The 20,345-nt window shown below is 52.6% G+C and overlaps 1 protein-coding gene across 2 annotated transcripts; it reads left to right on the top strand.

The window, feature by feature from the left end:
* Positions 1-6: 6 nt before the first annotated feature.
* On the top strand, positions 7-20,213 carry KCTD10 (potassium channel tetramerization domain containing 10). Of its 2 annotated transcripts, none has more exons than XM_084868212.1 (7): positions 7-118; positions 6,008-6,221; positions 14,824-14,993; positions 16,578-16,664; positions 16,982-17,034; positions 17,871-18,066; positions 18,823-20,213. In XM_084868212.1, exons 1-7 carry the CDS (start codon positions 116-118, stop codon positions 19,045-19,047), a joined length of 948 nt encoding a protein of 315 aa, XP_084724338.1. In that variant the 5' UTR covers positions 7-115; the 3' UTR covers positions 19,048-20,213. The 2 variants fall into 2 exon arrangements, with proteins under 2 accessions (XP_084724338.1, XP_084724337.1); XM_084868211.1 differs by having other exon boundaries at positions 16,575-16,664.
* The last annotated feature ends 132 nt before the right edge of the window (positions 20,214-20,345 follow it).

Here is a 20,345-nt window from a genome sequence, read left to right as displayed (position 1 = left end):
ACAGACAGCGGAAGTTCCCGCCCCCAGCCCCGCCTCCGCCCCTGGCTCACGCGAGCTGGGTGTTTCCTGCCTCTTTCAGTCCAGGCTTGGAGACTCCGGCGTCCTCCGACTTTTCATGGTAAGGAGGGCGGTGCCCACCGCCTTGGGACTTCCGAGGGGCCGAGGGGAGCGGGCAGAGCCAGAGGAGAGGAGGGAAGGGCCGGCAGAAGGAGGGGGTCAGGGAGAAAGGGGCTGTCGCGACCGGGAAGTGGCAGTCGGGGAGTAGGATGGGGACGAGGCCGGGCCGGGCGTGCGGGAAGGACATTGGGGGAAATGTGCTGGGGTGAGGGGCCTGGGGAGGCCCCTGGCTCTTGGAGATCCGGGGAAGGGCCTTTGGGCTCGGGGAGTAGATATGTGGGTGGGTGGGTGGGAGGGGGATGTCTCAGAGTCTTGAGCGCTTGCGAGGAATTGGTGATTGTGAAGAGAACAAAGAGATGTCCTTGAAGACGGACATTTGGAGCGGAGGGTTGGGGTTTGGGGCGTTGTGAAGGGAGAAGGGGTAAGTTCTGAGACGACGAAGTGGGATTGATTCCTTGGGACGGAGAGTTTTGGTTTTGGGGGAGTGGCAATAGGAGTCTCTGGGTTTCGGGGGGAGTGGGCAAGGGCTTCCAAGTGCGTGTGAATACACACCCCGTCGAATGGAGGAGAGAAACAGAGGGAGGCGGGCGGGAGGGAGGGTGTGCGTTCCGCGCCAGGAACTACGCGGAGGGGTGCCAGGGGCCTGCGGCAGCGCCCTGTGGCTGGGTCCCTCTGCAATCAATTCCGCTGGGACCCCAGGTAGCCACACCTGAGGAGTCGGGGATGCCTCACAGGCAGTCCCCCAGCTGTGGGGAGTGTCTGTGTGCTTGGATTCCTTGGAGAGTCTGCCCTCTGAATAGCAAAGGTCAGCCCAGCCCCTCTTTTTGCTTGTTTGCCTGACTCTCTAGAAAGCGCAGTCCTTGGGGAAGATGAATGGATCCCAAGGCCACGGCCGAGCAAAGATGAGTCAACGTGTGTATCTGAGTGCGGTCTGCTCCGTTTCGTGTAAAATAAGGGCCACCTGAGGGGAAGAAGGCACTAAACCAGACGAGCAGCACCAGCTGGAATCTGTTAGAAATGGCCACCTTTTCAAGTCCTACCACAGACTATGGAGTCAGTCTGGGGTGGGGCCCAGCAATCTGATTTTACAAGCCCTCCAGGGAATTAAAGCACTGCTTTCTTTGATTTGGGCATGAGAGTGGGAGTCAGAGGGACCTTCATAGTTGATTCTTAATTTTCTCCCCTGAAAGGTAGAATCGATGACATGTTCCTCCTTAGACTCTTGAGAGACATAGGCCAGTAGTTTGTGTGCTAGACGCTGGAAGATGATGTGATTCGGCAGTAGCTGTCCCGTAGAGTTGGGGTGGAAAATAAGCCCCCCTTATGTGGCTGATTGAATTTAGCTTGGTTGAAATGGGACCACAGGCTTTTCTGAGTTGTAGAAATGCCCTCAGTTCAGAGAACTCTGTATAATTAGCATCAGTGTGGTGACTCTCAGATCTAGCTGGTTAAAACACGGTAGCTTTGTGGCTCTCAGCTCTGGCCACATTAGAATCACCTAAAGGGCTTTTAAAAACTCTGGTTTCTGAGCTGCCACGCTCCTCCTTTCCCCTCCCCAAATTGGATTACTGGTTCTGGGGTGAAGCCTGGGCTTGAGAAATGTTGAAGCATTCCCAGGCGATTCTAGTGCAGCCAGGGCTGTGATCTCAGGTCTTCAGGAAAGCTTGAGGGTCATTAAGAATTTTACTATTCATTCGTGGAGAGGGGGGGAAGGAGGTGTTAACTTCATTTTACAAGTTAGGAAACTGAGGCTCGATTAAATCACTTGTCTGAACTAGGAAATAATGAGACCAGGTTTACCAAACTCTCCATCAAACCTCCACACACATTTCCCGGTCTACAGAGAGTTTAGGAAAACATGTGCAGGTGAGGGTTTGGTGCCCTTTTTCCCTGTTGTACTTGACTGAGCCTCCTTTGAAGTCAGCAGTTTTCCCCGTTCAGCATGCATGCAATTGCTTCCTGTTTGTGCACACTCCGAGGCTGTGAAGTAGGGGCTTGTTTTTGTTTATGATGCTTTGGTTTACTTTTACGTATGGTCAGCAATTCACCCAGGCCAGGACGCTACTCTGTGAAGTTAATTGTGGCCTAATTAAGATAGACCGGACTTTTTAGAACAGTGGTTTGCAATCCTGGCTGCACATTGGAATCACCTGGGGGACTTTTAAAAACGTCTGCTGCCCAGGCCACAACTCCAGACCACTTACGTCAGGTTTCTCACGGGTAGGACCCAGGCATGGGTATCATTGTAAGGTTCCCAGGGGATTCTGATGGGCAACCAAGTGCGGGGCTACTGTTTGGGATCAGCAACAGTATCCTCGGGGGAGCTGGAAGAGAGAGAAGCCTTGACGTAGCCATCTAACTGGCATAAACTCCTCTGCTGATTGAATGGAATCAGTAACCAATACCACCAGTATCAATTACCTCTCTGCTTCTTGTAACCAACTTGGCTCTCTCCTGTCCCACCTCCCTAACGTCATAAAAAATGAAATCCAACCTTTGAAGCTAGTTAAAAAGCAGGATGACTGGGGACTGCTCTGTGGGAGGTTTGCTGTGAGAGGTTTATTGTCTCCTGCCTTGTGTCCTCAGCCTCGGGCTTTCTTCCTAGTGCCTCTCCTGTTGAGGTGACTGACTTGAGGAGGAGGAGGAGAAGGAGGAGGAGTAGGCTTGGAGCTTTCTTTGTCTTTTCTGGAGTCTCGATCTAGATCGGGATGGTTTCTGCCTTTTATCTCTTATAATTCAGTCGGATGTCAATAGAGCTGGAACCAGTTTCGGAAGAGAAGATAATTTGAGACTGCGAGAGCGTTCTCAAATAGCCGTGGCTTGAGTGTTTGGTGTTTGAGTGCTCGCTCTGAGCCAGGGACGGTGCTGAGTGCTCTGTGCGTCCCTCGCAGCCCTGGGAGGCAGGCAGGCGCCGCTGTTGTCCCCATTTGACAGACCAGACTAAACTCAGTGACTCACCCGGGCTCCCACAGCTGGTAAACGCAAGGCTGGCGGCTTACATGCAGGTCTGCCTGTAAACCGAAGCCACGGGCACGCATCACCTCTCATCTTTTCAGAGCCTGTTGGTGTTTTCTAAAGAAGGGACCCTCCTTTTTCGATCTATATGTCACAGCTCTCCACGTGCTAAGGATGGCCACTGACAGAGCCCTGGGCTCGGGGACAGGCAGGACTTGCCCACGCCCTTCGCTGGCTCCGTCACCAACTCACTTCGGGAGGTGACTGAGCCATGGGGTCGTGGTATCCGACTTCACAAAGTGGAAATCGCCACAGCTGCCCTCCGGCATCGCCTGGATTGTGAGTGGCTGTGTGCGCTGGCGGTGTCTTCTGGGAGGGAGGAGCAGGGCCGTTCTGGAGCCACCAATGTTCTCTCTCGATTGGAGGGGGGGGTGGGGGGGCACACCGATGCAGCTGTTGACCAAAACTCATCCAATTACACTTAAAATTGGCTTTATTGTATGCAGATTATTTTCACAAGGTATTGGAGAGCAAAAGTACATAAAGTAGACTTTATGTCTTTTTTGTCTGTTTCATAGTAAGCACCTTACTGAATGCTAAACCGTGTCTCAAAAACTTAGTTATTTTTTTTTTGTACAAGTTTAGATCGGAAGAGGGTGCTTTAAAGGTATTTTCATTGTGGGACAATTTCCTTACACCTCCCACACCCCCAGTTAAAAACCCACAACCGTAAGCCCTCCCCCCTCCACTACTACCGAGTCTTCGACGTTTTTAGAAACTCTTATTCCCATAAGCCACATCTATCCTCCCATGATAGATTTTTCGGGGAGGGGGGGTTGGTTGGTGGTAACTCTGGTCTCTGAGGACTGACTGCAGAGGAGAGCTAGAAGGAAGGGGTCGGCACCGCCTCGGCCTCTTTCCTTTGACGTTGGGCATCAGGCCACAGACCCCCCGGGAGCCAAGCCCCAGCTTTTGAAAAGGGGCCGCCTTGTGACGTTTGTACTGGGTGAAGTGGAAACTGGCGCTTGAGGAAACACTTGTGTATCCAGAGGCCATTCTCTCTCTCTGCGAGCTCTGACCTGAGCCTCCCCCGGGGTGAGCCCAGGCCACCCTTTTGGAGGGACAGGCTGAAAGGACCGGCCATTGCCTCTGCTCTGACCGATTGAAGGCGGGTTACCACCTATCAGTTCCTTATTTCAATGAAAAATTAACATTTGAGTTTTAAAAATTATAAGCTCATGAGGGATCTGTGAAAGAAAGGCAGGCCTGACCTGTTTGGCTTAGAGGTTAGAGCTTTGGCCCAGGGACCAAAGAGCCGAGGGTTCGATTCCCGGTGAAGGGCACTTACCTCTGATGCAGCTTCCCCAGCCCAGGTAGGGATGCTTGTGGGAGGCAGCCAATGGATGTCTCTCTCTCTCTCTCATGTTTCTTTCCCCCTCCCTTCTCCCTTCTACTCTCTTTAGAAATCAATGGGGAAAATATCCTCAGGTGAGGATAAAAAATAAATAAATAAATAAATAAATAAATAAAAAGATAGAAGGCATAAAGAATTTAAAACACAATTCTTTTTCAGTGTCAGGGCATTTGTAGAAGTTTTGTGTCGGCAGTTCCTTCTGGCAGCAGCACCAGTAGCACACCTGCAGTTGAAGTTGGGTCCTTGATGCCTGGAGGGAAAACGGGGGCACCCAGAGGATTTGGGGAGCCTTGAAGGGTTTTGGGGAGGATCCAGAGGCGCGGGGCTTTGCTGCCTGTCGGATGCTGTCGGGAAGCAAGGCTGATGCTGTGATTGGGCCTCTGTCATTGCTATTTTGAAGGCGGGAAGAAGGCATTCGGGCTGAAACTCTAGTTGGTAGAAAGGCAGCAGGATATTAGCCGGGATAAGGGGTCGTTTGATCGTTTTTTGCGTTTTGGAATATGGTCTTGTGTCTGTGTTCAGGCAGTCACGACGGAGTGATCTCATGTATGTCCTCGATCCGCCGTGGCCTTGTCCGAGGCAGTGTGCTGAGGAATGGCTCGTGTTCGTAGGGAGCACCAAGGCCCACAGTGGTGTCAGGCCGGGTCCTGGCTGTCAGGGGCCACTTCCTCGGCGTCATTTCCCATACTTAGTAAATATTCAGGCATCTTCTCCGGCTATAGAATTCTCCCTGTTAATGCAAGGAATGTTTTCTTTGAGTACGCATGTGCCAGGTACCAGTCTCCTTTCCTGCGCCCGCTGAAATCTGGACCCCGCCTTCATTTCTTAGCTGGCAGTGTTGTTACAGAGACTGTTATCAGATCGCGCTGTTCGGGGCAGCGCTAGTACAGGAAGTCTCTAATAATTTTGCAATGACTTGCTTCCAAGAGTTTTTATGTCTGTTTAATCCTCAGAAACACCTTTTTTTTTTTTTCTTCTATATGAAGTATTAAGAGTGGTAGTAGGGAATCCTACTCACCTTCATAAAAGCTCGTTTCATCTGTAATTCAGCTGAGAGTGGCACCGGTGGCTGGCTGGTGTGCCCGGCAATAAGGAGAGAGACTGGGCAGCGCCTCAGGCTGCAGCCAGTGTGTGTGTTGAGTGGGTAGAAAGGAAGTCCTCATAACACAAGAGTTAGTGGCAAAGTTGTCCCTACCGGTCAGCAGGTGAGGCCCGTGTATGAGGCAATCTGGGTGGAGTTTGGGGGCAGATTGGGGAGTACCTGCCCCTTGCCAGGGGGAAGCCAGTACCCCAACTCCCACCAGCTGTGGCCCTGCTGGCCAAGTTGGCCTCTAATGTTAAGAGAAGCCAGAAATCCAGATTTTTCTGTGAACTCCTGAGCTGTCCGCATTGACAGTCGAGTTTGTTTTAAACACAGAGTATACCTGGACTGAGCCAAACACATCTGGAGGCCAGTGGCTTTCAGAGGTAAACCAGACCTGGTGCCGTGACCCCGGTGACCTTGTGTCTTCTCCCCCGCAGGAAGAGATGTCAGGAGAAAGCGTGGTGAGCTCAGCGGTGCCAGCGGCTGCTACCCGCACCACTTCCTTCAAGGGCACGAGCCCCAGCTCCAAGTATGTGAAGCTGAACGTGGGCGGCGCGCTCTACTACACCACCATGCAGACGCTGACCAAGCAGGACACCATGCTGAAGGCCATGTTCAGCGGGCGGATGGAGGTGCTCACCGACAGTGAAGGTAGGCCGCCCGCTGGGGACGCGCGTGTGGTCGAGGGCTGCGTTCTAGCTCAGCAAGCCACCAGGAAATGTGCACTGTTGCAGATCGCACGGTGGGCTCAGTGTTTTCATGGTGTGCAGGGACCCCTGAGGGGGAATAACAGAGACTGAACCACCTAATTTGGGGTTTGGGGGGGGGGGTGGTCAAGGAGGGCTTTCCGGAGGAAGTGGCATTTCAGCTTGAGACCTGGAGATGAGTAGGAGTCAGCTGGACAGGGACTCACCGTCTCGACTTGTTGATTTGCTGCATGAGGTTGTCGATTTGCTGCGTGACTTTGAGAAACTCCCAGTCCCGCTCCAGGCCTCAGCTCTGTTGTATGGAGGCTGGACTTAGCTGCCCTGGTTGGTTCCCTTCCTGTTCTCGTAGCGATGGGTCTCTGATTTCAGGGAGAAGCTCCAGTGTGAGTCGTGAGCATTTCCTCTGGACGCTTGTCCTCCTAGGATGGGGTCGTGGCAAAGTTCGTAGATGAGTTCGAGGGAAGCCTAGAAAAGCGGAGCTGAGGCACGGCTCCCCACTTAGTCACTGGTGATCCTGAGCAAGGTGGTTCGGAAGCTCCCGGTTTAGAAGCTGGTGATCCTGATCAAGGTGGTTAAGCTGTTGAGGTCTCATTTCCCTCAGCTGGTGAAATGGGCACCATGAATACGTATATTGAATATGTATGTTCATTCAGTCCTTTTTCTTTCTTGTGGAAAATCATGTTAGTAAAAGGCTAAAAACTATTTAAAGTCATCTTACCATAACTACTTCCTGCCTAGCTGGAAGGTCAAAGAGCGCCTGACAAAAGGGGTCGCCCTTACCTGGCTGGGTGTAGGGAGCAGGTCCCATGTGGTTTAAAATGGCCCCATCCTACATTCTGTGGCCTGAGATTGCTTGAGACTGGCCAGACCACAGCCTGGCTGGGCCAGCTCACCTGTGTCTGAGGCCGCCTCTGTGCCGATGCCCCTGCCTTCCCAGGGGCAGTGGCTCCCGAGAGGGCGGTGAGTTGTGACTCGGTGGGTGGGATGGGGTCCGTGGCTGGGTGTGCACGGTGCGTTCTGTGCTCCTAAGGCGGCTGAGGGCGGGCTGTCGCTGGTTGGGGTGTTTCCCTCTGTGCCCTGGAGAAGGCGAGGCTGCAGGCTTCCCGTGAACTTTGGCCTTCCAGAACGGCCTGTGTCTTACTCCAAATAAAAGCGAGCTTTGTGTGAGGGGGAGGGTCCCCTCGCCGGGCCACACCCGGCATTGCCCAGAGTATTTGTGGAAATCGGGACAATGGCACCCGGGCTGCAGGAGGAAACAGACCTTATCGGAGAGCCCAGGATTGTTGTAGCTTTTCTTCCGCCCTCCCCAGTCTCCCCTCCCCAGTCTCCTCCCCTCCCCAGTCCCCCCCCCCCAGTCCCCCCTCCCCAGTCTCCTCCCCTTCTCAGTCTCCTCCCCTCCCCAGTCTCCCCCACCCAGTCTCCCCTCCCCAGTCTCCTCCCCTCCCCAGTCTCCTCCCCTCCCCAGTCTCCTCCCCTCCCCAGTCTCCCCCACCCAGTCTCCCCCACCCAGTCTCCCCTCCCCAGTCTCCCCCACCCAGTCTCCCCTCCCATCTCCTCTACCCAGTCTCCCCCACCCAGTCTCCCCTCCCCAGTCTCCCCCACCCCAGTCTCCCCCACCCCAATCTCCCCTCCCCATTCTCCCCTCCCCAGTCTCCCCCACCCAATCTCCCCCACCCAGTCTCCCCCACCCAGTCTCCCCTCCCCAGTCTCCTCTCCCCAGTCTCCCCCACCCAGTCTCCCCCACCCAGTCTCCCCCACCCAGTCTCCCCCACCCAGTCTCCCGTGGGGCTCAGGAAAGCCCGAGGTGCTTCCAAAGCAAAGAGGAAGCCCCGTCTTCTGGGAAGTCCTCACCTCAGTGGCCTACCACTTGTCCCAAAAGAAACAGAGCCCTTGCCGAAACCGGTTTGGCTCAGTGATAGAGTGTCGGTCTGCGGACTGAAAGGTCCCGGGTTCGATTCCACTTAAGGGCATGTACCTTGGTTGCGGGCACATCCCTGGTAGGGGGTGTGCAAGAGGCAGCCGGTCGATGTTTCTCTCTCATCGACGTGTCTAGCTCTCTATCTCTCTCCCTTCCTCTCTGTAAAAAATCAATAAAATATATATTTAAAAAAAGAAACAGAGTCCTCGAGCTCACCTGTCCCGGAACTGGGAGATGCCTGGGGGTGGTACCCAGGGACCTGTCTCTGCTTCTAACGAGCTGCTACCGATGTCCTTCGCCCTCGCTTCCGGGAAGCCCAGCATCTCCCGGAAACATTGCTGCCTCTGACACTCCAACCTCAGCTGTTTGCATTTCCCTAACCTCCAGCAGCCTTCAGACCCTCATGAAAAGCTCACCAAGTGGCATTTTATGGGTGTTGTTTCATTTATGCCTCACCTTACCCCTTCAAGGGGTGGGTGCTGTACTGTTGTTACAATTTGAAAAGTGAGAGCTCCACATCTCATGGGAAATGCTTTCTCAAAAGCTACTGAGCCATCTAGTCCAGGGCTCGTCTGTTGGGAGCTTTTTAATTTCTGATTGAATCTCATTGGTTGTAATTGGTCTACTCAGATTTTCTCAGACTCAGTCTTGGAAGAGTGTATGTTTCTAGGAATTTATCCATTTCTTCCTGATTATCCAGTTTGTTGGAATATAGTTCATGATATTTTCTTATAATTCTTTGTATTTCTATGATGTCAGTTGTTACTTCTCTTTCATTTCTGATTTTATGTGGGTCCTCTGTCTGCTTTTCTTGATGAGTCTGATTAAAGATTTATTAACCTTATTTATGTTTTCAAAGAACCAAGTCTTGGTTTCATTGATCTTTTGTATTGTTTCTAGACTCTATGTGGTTTGTTTCCCCTCTGATCTCATCTCCTTCCTTCCACTCACTGTGGCTTTGTTTGTTGTTCTTTTTCTAGTTCCTTTAAGTATAAGGCAAGATCGTTTTTTTTTGAGATTTTTCTTATTTCTTGCGGTAGGTCTGTATTGCTATGAATTTCTTCTTTTAGGACTGCTTTTGCTGTGTTTCACAGCTTTTGGGTTGCTGTGTTTTCATTTTCATTTGTCTCAAGGTACCTTTTGGTTCCTTCCTTGATATCATTGTTAACCCATTCCTTGTTTAGTAACATGTTATTTAGCCTCCATATATTTGTGTATTTTCAGTTCTTTTCTTGAACTCGGTTTTCTATTTTTATACCATTATGGACGGAGAAAATGCTTGCTAGGATTTCAGTCTTCTTAAATTTACTGTGATTTGTTTTGTGGCCTAACATATGGTCTCTAGAAAATGTTCCATGTGCACTTGAAAAGAATGTATATTCTGCAGCTTTAGAGTAAAATGCTCTGGAAATATCAATTAAATCGGTGAAGTCTAATGTGTCATTTAAGGCCTCTGTTTCCGTGTTGATTTTCTGTCTGAAAAGTCTATCCATTGGTGTCATTGGGGTGTTAAAGTGCCCCACTATGACTGTGTTACTATTGATTTCTCCCTTTGTGTCCATCAATATTTACTTTATATATTTAGGTGCACCTGCATTGGGTGTGCAAATGTTTACAAGGGCCATATCCTCTTGTTGGATTGATCCTGTTTATGCAGTGTGCTTCTTTGTCTCTTACTATAACCTTTGTTTTAAAGTTGCTATTTTGTCTGTTATAAGAATTGCTGTCTCAGCTTTCTTTCTTTGTTTCCATTGGCATGAAATGTCTTTTCCATCCCTGTACTTTCAGAGTGTGTGTATCTTTTGATCTGAAGTGGGTGTCTTGTACATAGCATATATGTGGGTCTTGTTTTTGTAACCATTTAGCTACCCTGTCTTTTGATTAGATCATTTAATCTATTTACATTTAAGGTGATTATTGATAGGTGCATATTTATTGCCATTTTATGATGTATATATTTATGTTCCTATTTATGTATTTTTCTTAAATCCCTTTTAACATTTCCTGTAAGTTTGGTTAGGTGGTGATGAACTCCTTCAGTTTTTTTCTTATCTGGGGAATTCTTTTTTCTCCTTCAATTCTCTTTAATAAAAGGCTAATATGCAAATTGCCCCCCCTTGACCAGGAGTTCGACTGGGAGTTCAACCGGCAGTTTGACCAGGAGATGGGGCTGGCGAGCAACTACCTGCAGCCAGCCCAGCCCTATGGATCCCAATTGGGGCAGGCCAGCTGAACCCCACCTGTGCATGAATTTCTGCACTGGGCCGCTAGCTTTAAATAATAGCCTTGCTGGATAGAGTAGTCTTGATTGTAGGTCCTTGCTTTTCATCACTTTGAATATTTTGTGTCAGTCCCTTCTGTCCTTCTTCAACTCACATTCTGCTGATGGTTATTTAGATTGTTTCTAGTGCCCACTGTTAGAAACATTATCATTCTGAACACTCTCCCTGGCATGTGTGAGTTTCTCTAGGCCAGTGCTCCCCAGCTTTTCCACATCATGGCACACCCAGAAAATCTTATTTTACTTTGGTAAATGAGGGGGCTCTGACCCCTCCAGGCCCTACCAGCTGCCTCTGGGGCTGCAGCATTAAGGTCTTAAACAGGGCTGGGAGCTCTGTCCTAGAGTTCATTCCCAGGGGTGGAACTGGGGGCAGCAGCATCTTCAGCTCCATCTGATGTTAACAGTTGTGTCAGTTTACACTCCACAGAGGTCTGAATGTTCGCCGGCACTGGGTATTGTCAAACTTTTAATTATTTCTAATTTGGTGACTATGATATGGTACTCTGTTGTTTTAGTTAACCTTCCCTAATTTCTAGTGGGTTAAGCATCTTTTTATGTTTGTGTTTCGTCGAATGGCTGCCTGATTGCATCTTACACATTTTCCCATTTTCCTTTTTGCTATGTAGAAAGAAGAATGCATTCTGGATTTTATTCCTTTATGGCTTTATTTTATGCAAATATAAACAACATAAATCTGAGTTTTATAGGTTTTTAAATGGTTTGTTTTGGTACCTCCGTTTTTGCATGGGTTTTTTGTTTTTTCCATTTTGCTTACCTATCTACTTCATGGTATTCAACCAGGAATGATTTGGATCCCTCAGGGACATTTGTCCAGAGATATTTCTGGTTGTGACAATTTGGGGGTGAGAGTGCTACTGGCATCTAGTGGATAGGGCCCAGGGATGTTGGGGAGGACCCTATAATATGCAGGACAGTCCCTCCATAACAGTTATCCAACCCCAAATGTCAGTAGTGCTGAGGCTTAGAAATCCTGCCCCAGAGATTCTGATTCAGAACGAGGCAGCTTCCTAGAATCTGAATTTGTAACAAGTCCCTCAGGTGACTTATGATCAGGCAAGTTAGGTCCCAGAAAGCTCCCTGTGGGAAGTGGGGGAGGAAAAGGAGAGGAAGTACATGGGATGCTGGGGGGATGGGAGAAGGAGGGCCTGCCTCCCAGGTACCTGAAAGGCACACAGACTCCCTCCTGGGGGTGGACCGTGCTGCCTGTGGATGCTGCTTGGTTCTCAGGCAGCGGTGATGAAATGCGCAAAGGGCTCATTGTCCGGGACCTAACCTGAGTGCTGCCAATAGACTCAGCTCTGTGCTGTGTGTTCCCCGTACGTTCCTTCATCGTACCTTTATGCCAGCCGTGGGAGGCACCATTTTTAGGAGAGGAAACTGCTGGGCAGAGAGGTCGAGTGGAACACTAACGTCACCCAGCAAGCACGCAGACCTGGGTTTCCAGCACGGGCCCACGCTCTAACCCCTGTGCTGTGTTGCGTGTCACATGTCCCAGAGCCTCTCCCCATCCGCCTCTCCAGCCTTGTCCACGGGCCCGCTGGGCCCCGGCTCCCTGTGCAGGCTCTCCCCCGCCCCCCGGCCCTGGGCTCTGTGGCCGCAGGAAAGACGCCCTGCGAGCTTGACTTTTGCTTCTCTACGCGCGAGGCTGTTTCAGAGGGACAGGGCCCTGCTTTGAAAGCAACTAAAATACTTCAAATCCAGAATGCTAATTGAAACCTCATGGGGAATGTGCCTGGCTCCTTTGCCCTTATTTGTCCAAAGTATGATTCCTTCCCCACAAGCATTTCCTGGCTGCATTCTTGAGCTGGAGCCCAGTGTGACGGCCCGCCTGCTCGTTTATGGAAACTGCGACAGCCCACGTAATTGAAATCACTTGATTGATCTTAAGGGCCCTCGCGCTTTCCAGGCGCTGAGATGTCCGTGTGTCAAAGACTGAATGGGACGTTTTCTTCCCGGAGCAGCTGGGCTGAGAGGGTTGCCATTTCTCTCAAAGACTGAGGTTCTACTGGTCTCACCCTCACTGGCCCTCTTGGTTCCCCTGAAAGTAATTTTCCTGAGCTGCTGCTGCTTTGTTGTCTATTTCTGTCTCCCCGATTTGGGGGTGTCACTGAACCCCTGAGCCTCTGGGTTCAGGGGAAGATAACACTGTCTTTCCCACCTGGTCAGCTTGTTGGAAGGAAAACACTGGCTCCAGGGTAGCACAGAGGTGCTTCGGGGGCCCCACAGTGCATTCGTGACAGGCTTTTAACAAACCAGCTTACCATTCTTTAAAATCAGATTTCACAAAAATCTGCATTTTGGGCTTTGCTTCAAACATCGGAGGCTCACGCAGCCCTGGACCCACCTTTCTGCCTGGCATTCTGAGCTGGAGCTAGGAGAGCGCCCCCCCCCCCAACACCCTACGGGGCAGCGCACTGCTCTCTGGTCAGCCAGCAGCGCAGCCCACCTGCACCCATTTGTCCTGCCTGCCCCAGCCCCCCTCAAGCACCCGAGCTCCGTAACAGATACTAAGTGTAAACTTGGTGTCTCCATTGTAGAATGGGGTCATGTCCAGCAGACAGTCAAGGTCACGGATATCCCGCTCTTCCTGGAAGCCAGCGTTAAACTCCAGCCGCACATTTGCCTTGTGTCTGCCATGTTCTTTCCACTTAGGAAGGAAACCACGGCTGTTGGAAATACCAGTGGAAGGTTCTAGAGAGATGAGATGAGACCAAAGGCCCAGGAAGTGAGGGCTGAGGAATCGCAGGAGGAGAGCACAGGGATGGCTTTCTTACCCACTGTCCTGGTGATGGTTGCGAAGATTCCCTCCTGGTCTGCGGAAACCAGGGCAGGGCTTTGGGCAGGGCTGGGTCTGGGGGACGCAGGGGCGGGGCGGTGAGCAGATATGTGCCTGGATATGAAAAAGGTGCATTGCTGCTCTTGGCTTTTGTTGGCCTCTGCCACTGATTCAGGGCCTGGGGGTCTGAGGAGGCCGTGGGGCAGGGCACAGCAGTGTCAGGAGTGGAAATGTGGGCCCCTTCTCCTGAGCTGTGAGCATAAGTTTACTGGTTTCTGTTAAACCTTCCAGCTGCCTCATGCTTTGGTGTGTCTCACCTGTAACCTGGGACCGGAGACCGGGGAAGGCCTTGCCTGAGGCTGCCCTGCTGGCTGGGAAGGCCAGACTGTCTGGCTTCTTTCTAGTGTTTCACATTTTCTACCAGACACACACGGTCCCTGTTCCAGTCCTGTTTCCTCCTCCAAATTCCACTCCTAAGGATATTTGCATTTCAGCAGAGTAATTTGGCAAACCCATCCCATCTCTAGGGGAGGAATAGCAGGCCAGTGCTGAGGCTGCAGCGGGCACTGAGGAGTGGAAGGGCTTGTCTCTCTGGCCTGGCCCAGGGGTGGGGAACGTCCGGCCGGCGGGCCATGTAAGACCCGAGAAACCATTTGGTCTGTCCCTGCCAAGGCGTTAGGGTGAGTTAATTCAATGTTTGACCAAATCTAGCAGCCTAATTTTTAAGTTGATAATTTTGTATGGCCCGCAAACGATGCTATAAATATCCAAATAGCCCTTGGCAGAATCAGGTTCCCTATCCCCACCTTACCACTAAGAATTTTTCACTGTCCTGGATCTGGGCAGCAGGGATCGGTCCATATTTGATATGGAAAAATATCTCATAGAAAAAGGCTGGTAAAAAGAGGGAGTAGAGCCTGCCCAGTGTGGCTCAACAGTTGAGTGTCGACCCAGGAACCAAGAAGTCTGCAGGTTCCGTTCCTAGTCAGGGCACTTGCCTGGCTTGTGGGCTCGATTCCCCAGTAGGGGGTGTGCAGGAGGCAGCCAATCAATGATGTTCCTCTCTCATTGATTTTCCTCTCTTTCCCTTTCTCTCTCTCTAAAAAAAACAAACAAACAACAAAACATGTGTGTGTGTGTGGTTTTTTTTTTAAAGAGGAGTAGATATTTTTACTCTAGGGGCCTTTCCTGTTGTTGGGGTCATGTGGACACATTTTTATCCAAGTGTGGCATCTAGGCCCCTCTGGGGATGTTCTTGTGTAAGGGGTTTTGAGGGAATTTAAAGAAACATGCTTTTAGGCCTCAGGGACCCTGGTATCTAAGAGCCTGAGACCAGACGAGTCCCGTGTGGTGGTTCCCCGCCAGCAGGGTCTGGAGGCTGTGACTGTGCTCTGGTCGGGGCCTGGTCAGCCGCTTGCTGGTGGCTCTCTCTGTGGTCCTCCTCTCCTGGGATGCAGGAGAAGCCAGGAGACACCCCGTTCTCCTCAGGCCCTCCCCAGAGAGGAGTGCCCGTGCCATGAGCCCGTCCCTTCCCCCTCCTCTCGCTGCAGGCTGGATCCTCATTGACCGCTGTGGGAAGCACTTTGGTACGATACTCAACTACCTTCGCGACGGGGCCGTGCCCTTGCCGGAGAGCCGCCGGGAGATCGAGGAGCTGCTGGCAGAAGCCAAGTACTACCTGGTCCAGGGCCTGGTGGAAGAGTGCCAGGCAGCCCTGCAAGTAGGCATCACCCTTCCTTCCCATCAGGGGGCGGGGCTCTGCAAAACGGGGTACTTCCTGCCTCCCTGCCCGCTGTGCGAGCTAGTGAGTCAGCCTGGAGCCTCTCCCCTTGGGTCAGAGCGACCCACGGGCTTCTCTGTACTGTTAGGCACCCTGACTGCTTCCTGGCTCCTTTCCGTCTCCGTGGTGTGGCGTCCTCTCGCCTGTCGGCAGGTGCAGACGCAGCGGTGCGTCCGATTCGTCTTTGCTGTGGAGACCTGCCCTTTGGGTTCCTTTCTGTGGTTTCCATTGGTCTGAGGTTAAACTTCCAAGACTGACCTCGGCCCAGTTTCTATTACGCTTATCTTCCCGTTCCACTTTCTCAGGGGTTTGGTTTTAGTTTTTCAGTTTCATCTTTTCAACCCTTTCATCGAATGTTTTCAGCTGTCACATTGCTAACTTCCAAAGAGCCTTTTCTTGTTCTCCGTTGCTCTTGTTCATGTAGCAGGCTGATCTTGTTTCATAGGATGGAAAATCTGCTCTCGTCTGTCTGATGATGCTGGTATTGGAGGTTTTCTTTCTGCCGCCTTCATCATCTGACTCCTTCTCTTTTTCTGTTTGCTCTCATGTTTGAGAGGCTTTGCCCTTACAATCTGATGATCCTTGGCCTGTTGAAATTTAAGAGGAAGGCTCTGAAAAGCAAGCCATACGACTGTGAGTGGTCCTTGTTGTCCAGTGGGCTTCAGTGGTGAAAGATGGGCTGGCTTTCCCAGCGGGAACCCCGTGTCAGATCTGCCAGCCTCTTCTTGGGCAGGTCAGCTCCTGGTGGAGGAATCCTCCTCTTGCCAAGAGGAGGGAATAAGCCCGACGGGCTGCCGTCTGGGATCTGAGGAAGGGAAGGAGCTGGTGGGGTGGGGGTGGCTTACCATTCAGTGTGTAAACCATTCACTTACTCCCTCTGTTCCAGAATAGCAGCTCAGTCCTGTACACACCACTCCAGGAACACGGGCCTTCTCTGCCAGGCTGGGGAAGGGGCTCTGGCACCTGGCGGGCGAGCCTCCCCTGTGCCCTGTGCCCCCACCTTCAGAGCTGTTCTTGAAAATCTCCAGGATCCTGTCCCATCTGCTGACTTAGGTTCCAGCTCCCTCTCTGCTGATCACGCATCCGTAATCTCTTCTTCAGCCTCAGATTGTTTATGTCTTTTGCCTGCTGACTTCACTTCTCTCAATCTTTTTTTCTTACGAGTCCTTTTCTTTATTCTTTATTCTTCTGAGTCCTTGCCGTGGGTTTGGGGAGCTTTGATGCAGTCATGTTTCAGCTTCCATGTTCAGGGCTTATGTTTGCGTGGCTCCCCGGGCTGTGGGATGAGCCATCGTTCTTATTGTTTACTGAGCGCCTGGCGTATAACAGCAGCCAAATAGCAGGTGTATTGGAGAACTCGACTCCTGGCCGTGCCCCCATCCTAACTCACTGGTAGTAAGCACCTCCTCTCTCCCCACCATGGCTGCCCGCCTGCCCTCGCCAGAGCCCGCCTTTGCCCGCGGGCCAGCTTACCCAGCCCCGCGAGCAGGCCCCCTCGGCTGAAAGCACATTTTGTTCCAGCAGAACAAAGATGCTTACGAGCCTTTCTGCAAAGTTCCTGTTATCACCTCATCCAAAGAAGAACAGAAACTTATAGCGACTTCAAATAAGGTATGTGGGAGGCGCCCCGTGACATTCTTCTTGCTATCAGAGATGAGAGAGGTTCCGAACACGTTTTGAGATGAGAACTTGTGCCACTGCCCGAGGAAGACCCGAGAAGGGGTTCAGAATGGGAACCCGTGGCTCCTCCTGTGTTCCCTGCTATTGGGGCGTACAGTCTCCTCGGGCCCGGCCCGGCCTGGCCTGGCCAGCAGGCTGTGCTTCTGCCTCTTCGGCCTGGTGGCAGGGCCAGCCCTACAGGAAGCCAGAGATTTATGGCGTCTGCACTCCAAGTAACCCTCTTCTTCCTTTTTTAAATCAACCCACAGCCAGCTGTGAAGTTACTCTACAACAGAAGTAACAACAAATACTCATATACCAGGTAAGGCGCCAGCCAGAAAGACATCTGTATTCCGGTGCCCACTGGGAAAGCCTCCGCTCACACCTGCGGGCCCAGCTCCGCTTGTTCCCTTTGGCTGAGGGAGCCAGATGGGGAGATGGCAAGAAAGGGGGATGGTGGAGAGGAGATAAAATTCACGTGCACCATAAATGCACCCTCTTAAAGTATGTAATTCAGTGGTTTAGTGTATTCACAGGTTGTGCAGCCCTCCCCTAATTTTTGAACATTTTCATCACCTCCAAAAGCAACCTGGTAGCCATTAGCCGTCACTCAGTTCCCCATCAGCACCCTCTCCAGGCTTCTAGAATGCCTGGTGGCTCTTGGGAACTTGTGACTCTAAATCAGGAACCCGAGGGACCTGATGCAGTCACTCAAGACCCATCATCTGACCAGGATAGAGCGTCGCCCTGGCAGTTCCGCCCTGCCGCCGCTGTGCCTGCTGAGCTGTCCTCCATGTCCCACCCGGTGCCAGCACCCGCACCCGCAGGCCCGTGCTCTCAGCTGCTCCTCTGGCGGTGGCACACGCAGCATAGCCGCCCCTGCACACTGGCTAGGAGCTCAGGCTGAGCGGCTAGAGCTACCTTTTTTGAGGCCTTGGCTCTGCCATTCATTCGTTTTTGACCTCAAGTAATGCCCTCATTTCTCAGGCCCTCTCTTTCCTTCTCTGAGCAGCGGGGAGCGTGGTGCCTTTCTCGTGGGTTGTGGTGAGGCTGAAACGGGGTAGCGGGGACTATGGGCCTCGCATGGGACACTCTGCCAGCGGCGGCGGCAGCGGTTATCCCCAGCTGGCGGTCTCCTTACCCAATGCCCTTTCGCAGCAATTCTGACGACAATATGCTGAAGAACATTGAACTCTTCGATAAGCTCTCTCTGCGCTTCAACGGAAGGGTCCTGTTCATAAAGGACGTGATCGGGGACGAAATCTGCTGCTGGTCCTTCTATGGGCAGGGCCGGAAGATCGCCGAGGTCTGCTGCACCTCCATCGTCTACGCCACCGAGAAGAAGCAGACCAAGGTGAGGGCGTGGCGCAGGCGGTTCTGGGTGGCCAGCCTGGCGTGTGTCCTTGCGCAGCTTTCATGGTCCTTCGGGCCCAGCTGAGGCACAGGTGCGGGTCTTAGAGAATCCAAATGGCGCTCCTCTTGTGCCACCGGCGTGCAGAGGCAGCCTCGCTGCATCTGAGGTCCTTTGCCCTAAGTGTTGGCTCGGGTATATCCCGCTACCCGTGTGCTGCCCGCTGCCTGCTGCCAGCTGCCTCCTGCCTCACTGATCTGACGCCCCCCGTGCTCTTCCTGGTCCTCCCTCAACACGCTTCCCACCAGCACAGCCCCATCCCGTCCTGGTCATCAGAGGAACAGGGCTGCCTTCAAGATCTTGACTTTCTGTCTGTTCTCTGCCATCTGTCTGTCGTCCTCTGACCCGCTCACCTAGAGCAGCCCTCCACCCTCCCGGGGCCTGCTCAGCATCCTTAGCTCCTACCCTGTTGACTTCCTTCCGAGCACATGACCCCCTCGCTGATCTGGACTCTGAGGGTCTATTTTTATATCTGCCCCAAACCAGCATACGTATCTCCCTTTTCTGTCTCTGCGGCATTCTGTAAAGCTAATGCCTGCTGTGGGAGCCGTCACAGCCTGTGCCCGTTAGAGCTTCTGTTCCCTTGCTCTCCTCGGGCTTACATGGAATCCCGGGGACTGATTAGCCCGCAAGTACTGGGTGTGATGGTAGGCCGTGTGCGGTGCCCGCTCACCTGCCCTGTGTTTCGTGGGGGCGCAGGTGGAGTTCCCGGAGGCCCGGATTTATGAGGAGACGCTGAATATTTTGCTGTACGAGGCCCAGGACGGCCGTGGACCTGACAATGCGCTCCTGGAGGCCACAGGCGGGGCCGCGGGGCGCTCCCACCACCTGGACGAAGACGAGGAGCGGGAGCGGGAGCGGATCGAGCGCGTGCGGCGGATCCACATCAAGCGGCCGGACGACCGCGCCCACCTCCACCAGTGAGCAGGCAAGCGGACCAGCTCTCCTCCTCCCCCGCTCCACACTGACCCCTGCAGGCTCCAGGCACCTCCACCCCCCCTGGAGTCTGGAGAGACTTTTGTAACAAGCCAGATTATTTTGATATTTCTCGACAAGGTGGATTGATTTGTACCAGGTGAACGCTCCCGTGTTGTTGACAAGCTGTGTCCAAGGGCTCTGCTTCTGAGAACCTGGAAGGGTCCGGGTTCTCAGAGGAAAAGTATGGATGTGTGTGAGGCGTACGTGAGGACTGTCGTTTGCAGTATTTATTTTTGTGGATGTTGACTGCCTGCTGGAGCTTCTTGGATGGCGGGCGTTGTCTTTGGGGTTCAGTGTGACAGCTCTGAGGGGTCCTGCAGCTGGTGGCCACCCGGGGTGTCTCCAGGCTCCACCCTTCCTCATCCTCCCGCCCGCCACACTCCGCCAAACACGCCTTCCAGACGTGGCTTCGCAGCAGGACTTCTTGCCCAGAGCGTGTTGGTAAATAATGGCGGCGTGTGGCAGTGGAGGCGGGGCCTGGTGTGCTTTGTGTAGCTCCGGATGCCTGATCTGGTTAGGGGGCAAGCCTCTTGCCACCTTGGCTCGGGCAGAGCTGCGCTGGTGGTGAGAGCTCGTCCTGTTCCTTCCCCCTTAAAGCTGGGCTTGCTGCCGCAGTAGGTGCCCTGCCCTTTGCTTAGAAGCTCAGTGTGGCCCCAGCCTGGCATCCCTGCGGGACCACCACTCACCAGCAGCCTCGGGGCAGCCTGCCTGCTGTCAGCGTAGCCATCACCGGAGACCCCTGGGTGTCTCTGCCTCTGGTTTTGACATGTACGGAGTGGCTGTCAGGGAGATGTGCAGACCGTTTGGGGCGGTTAGTGTTCACGGTGTTCAGGGACGTGTGTGAGGGTGTGCGCGTGTGGGGCACTCAGCGGTGCTCGTGTGGGAAGGGCGTTCTCGGTACCTACCTCCCAGCCTCCTCTGCGCCTGTCGGGGACAGAAGCGAGATGTGACTAGTGTCGGTGGTTGAGACTAGACTAGGTAGAGTAGTGACAAGGTGAGAGGAATGTGTGTAAGGTAGTGAGTGGCTTTGTCCACTTTTTAAGGGAAACGTTACTGTTTTATACCAAAGGTATTCATGTGGGCAGCCTCTGATACAATATAGTCCCCCCCCCCCCCAAAAAAAAAAGAGTTTATATTTTGAAATGGTTTTTACAGCTTCGACTTTGTACGCCTTCATTTTGTATCCAGCTGCGAAGCCTCCAATAAACCTTTAAACAATCGTGACAACCCCAAAACCAAGGGCT

This window comes from Pipistrellus hanaki (assembly GCF_964339955.1).
Source record: "Pipistrellus hanaki genome assembly, chromosome: 19".
NCBI classification, from domain to species: domain Eukaryota; kingdom Metazoa; phylum Chordata; class Mammalia; order Chiroptera; family Vespertilionidae; genus Pipistrellus; species Pipistrellus hanaki.
Note: the sequence above shows the minus strand (reverse complement) of the source record. Positions and strands in the feature narration are given on the sequence as shown.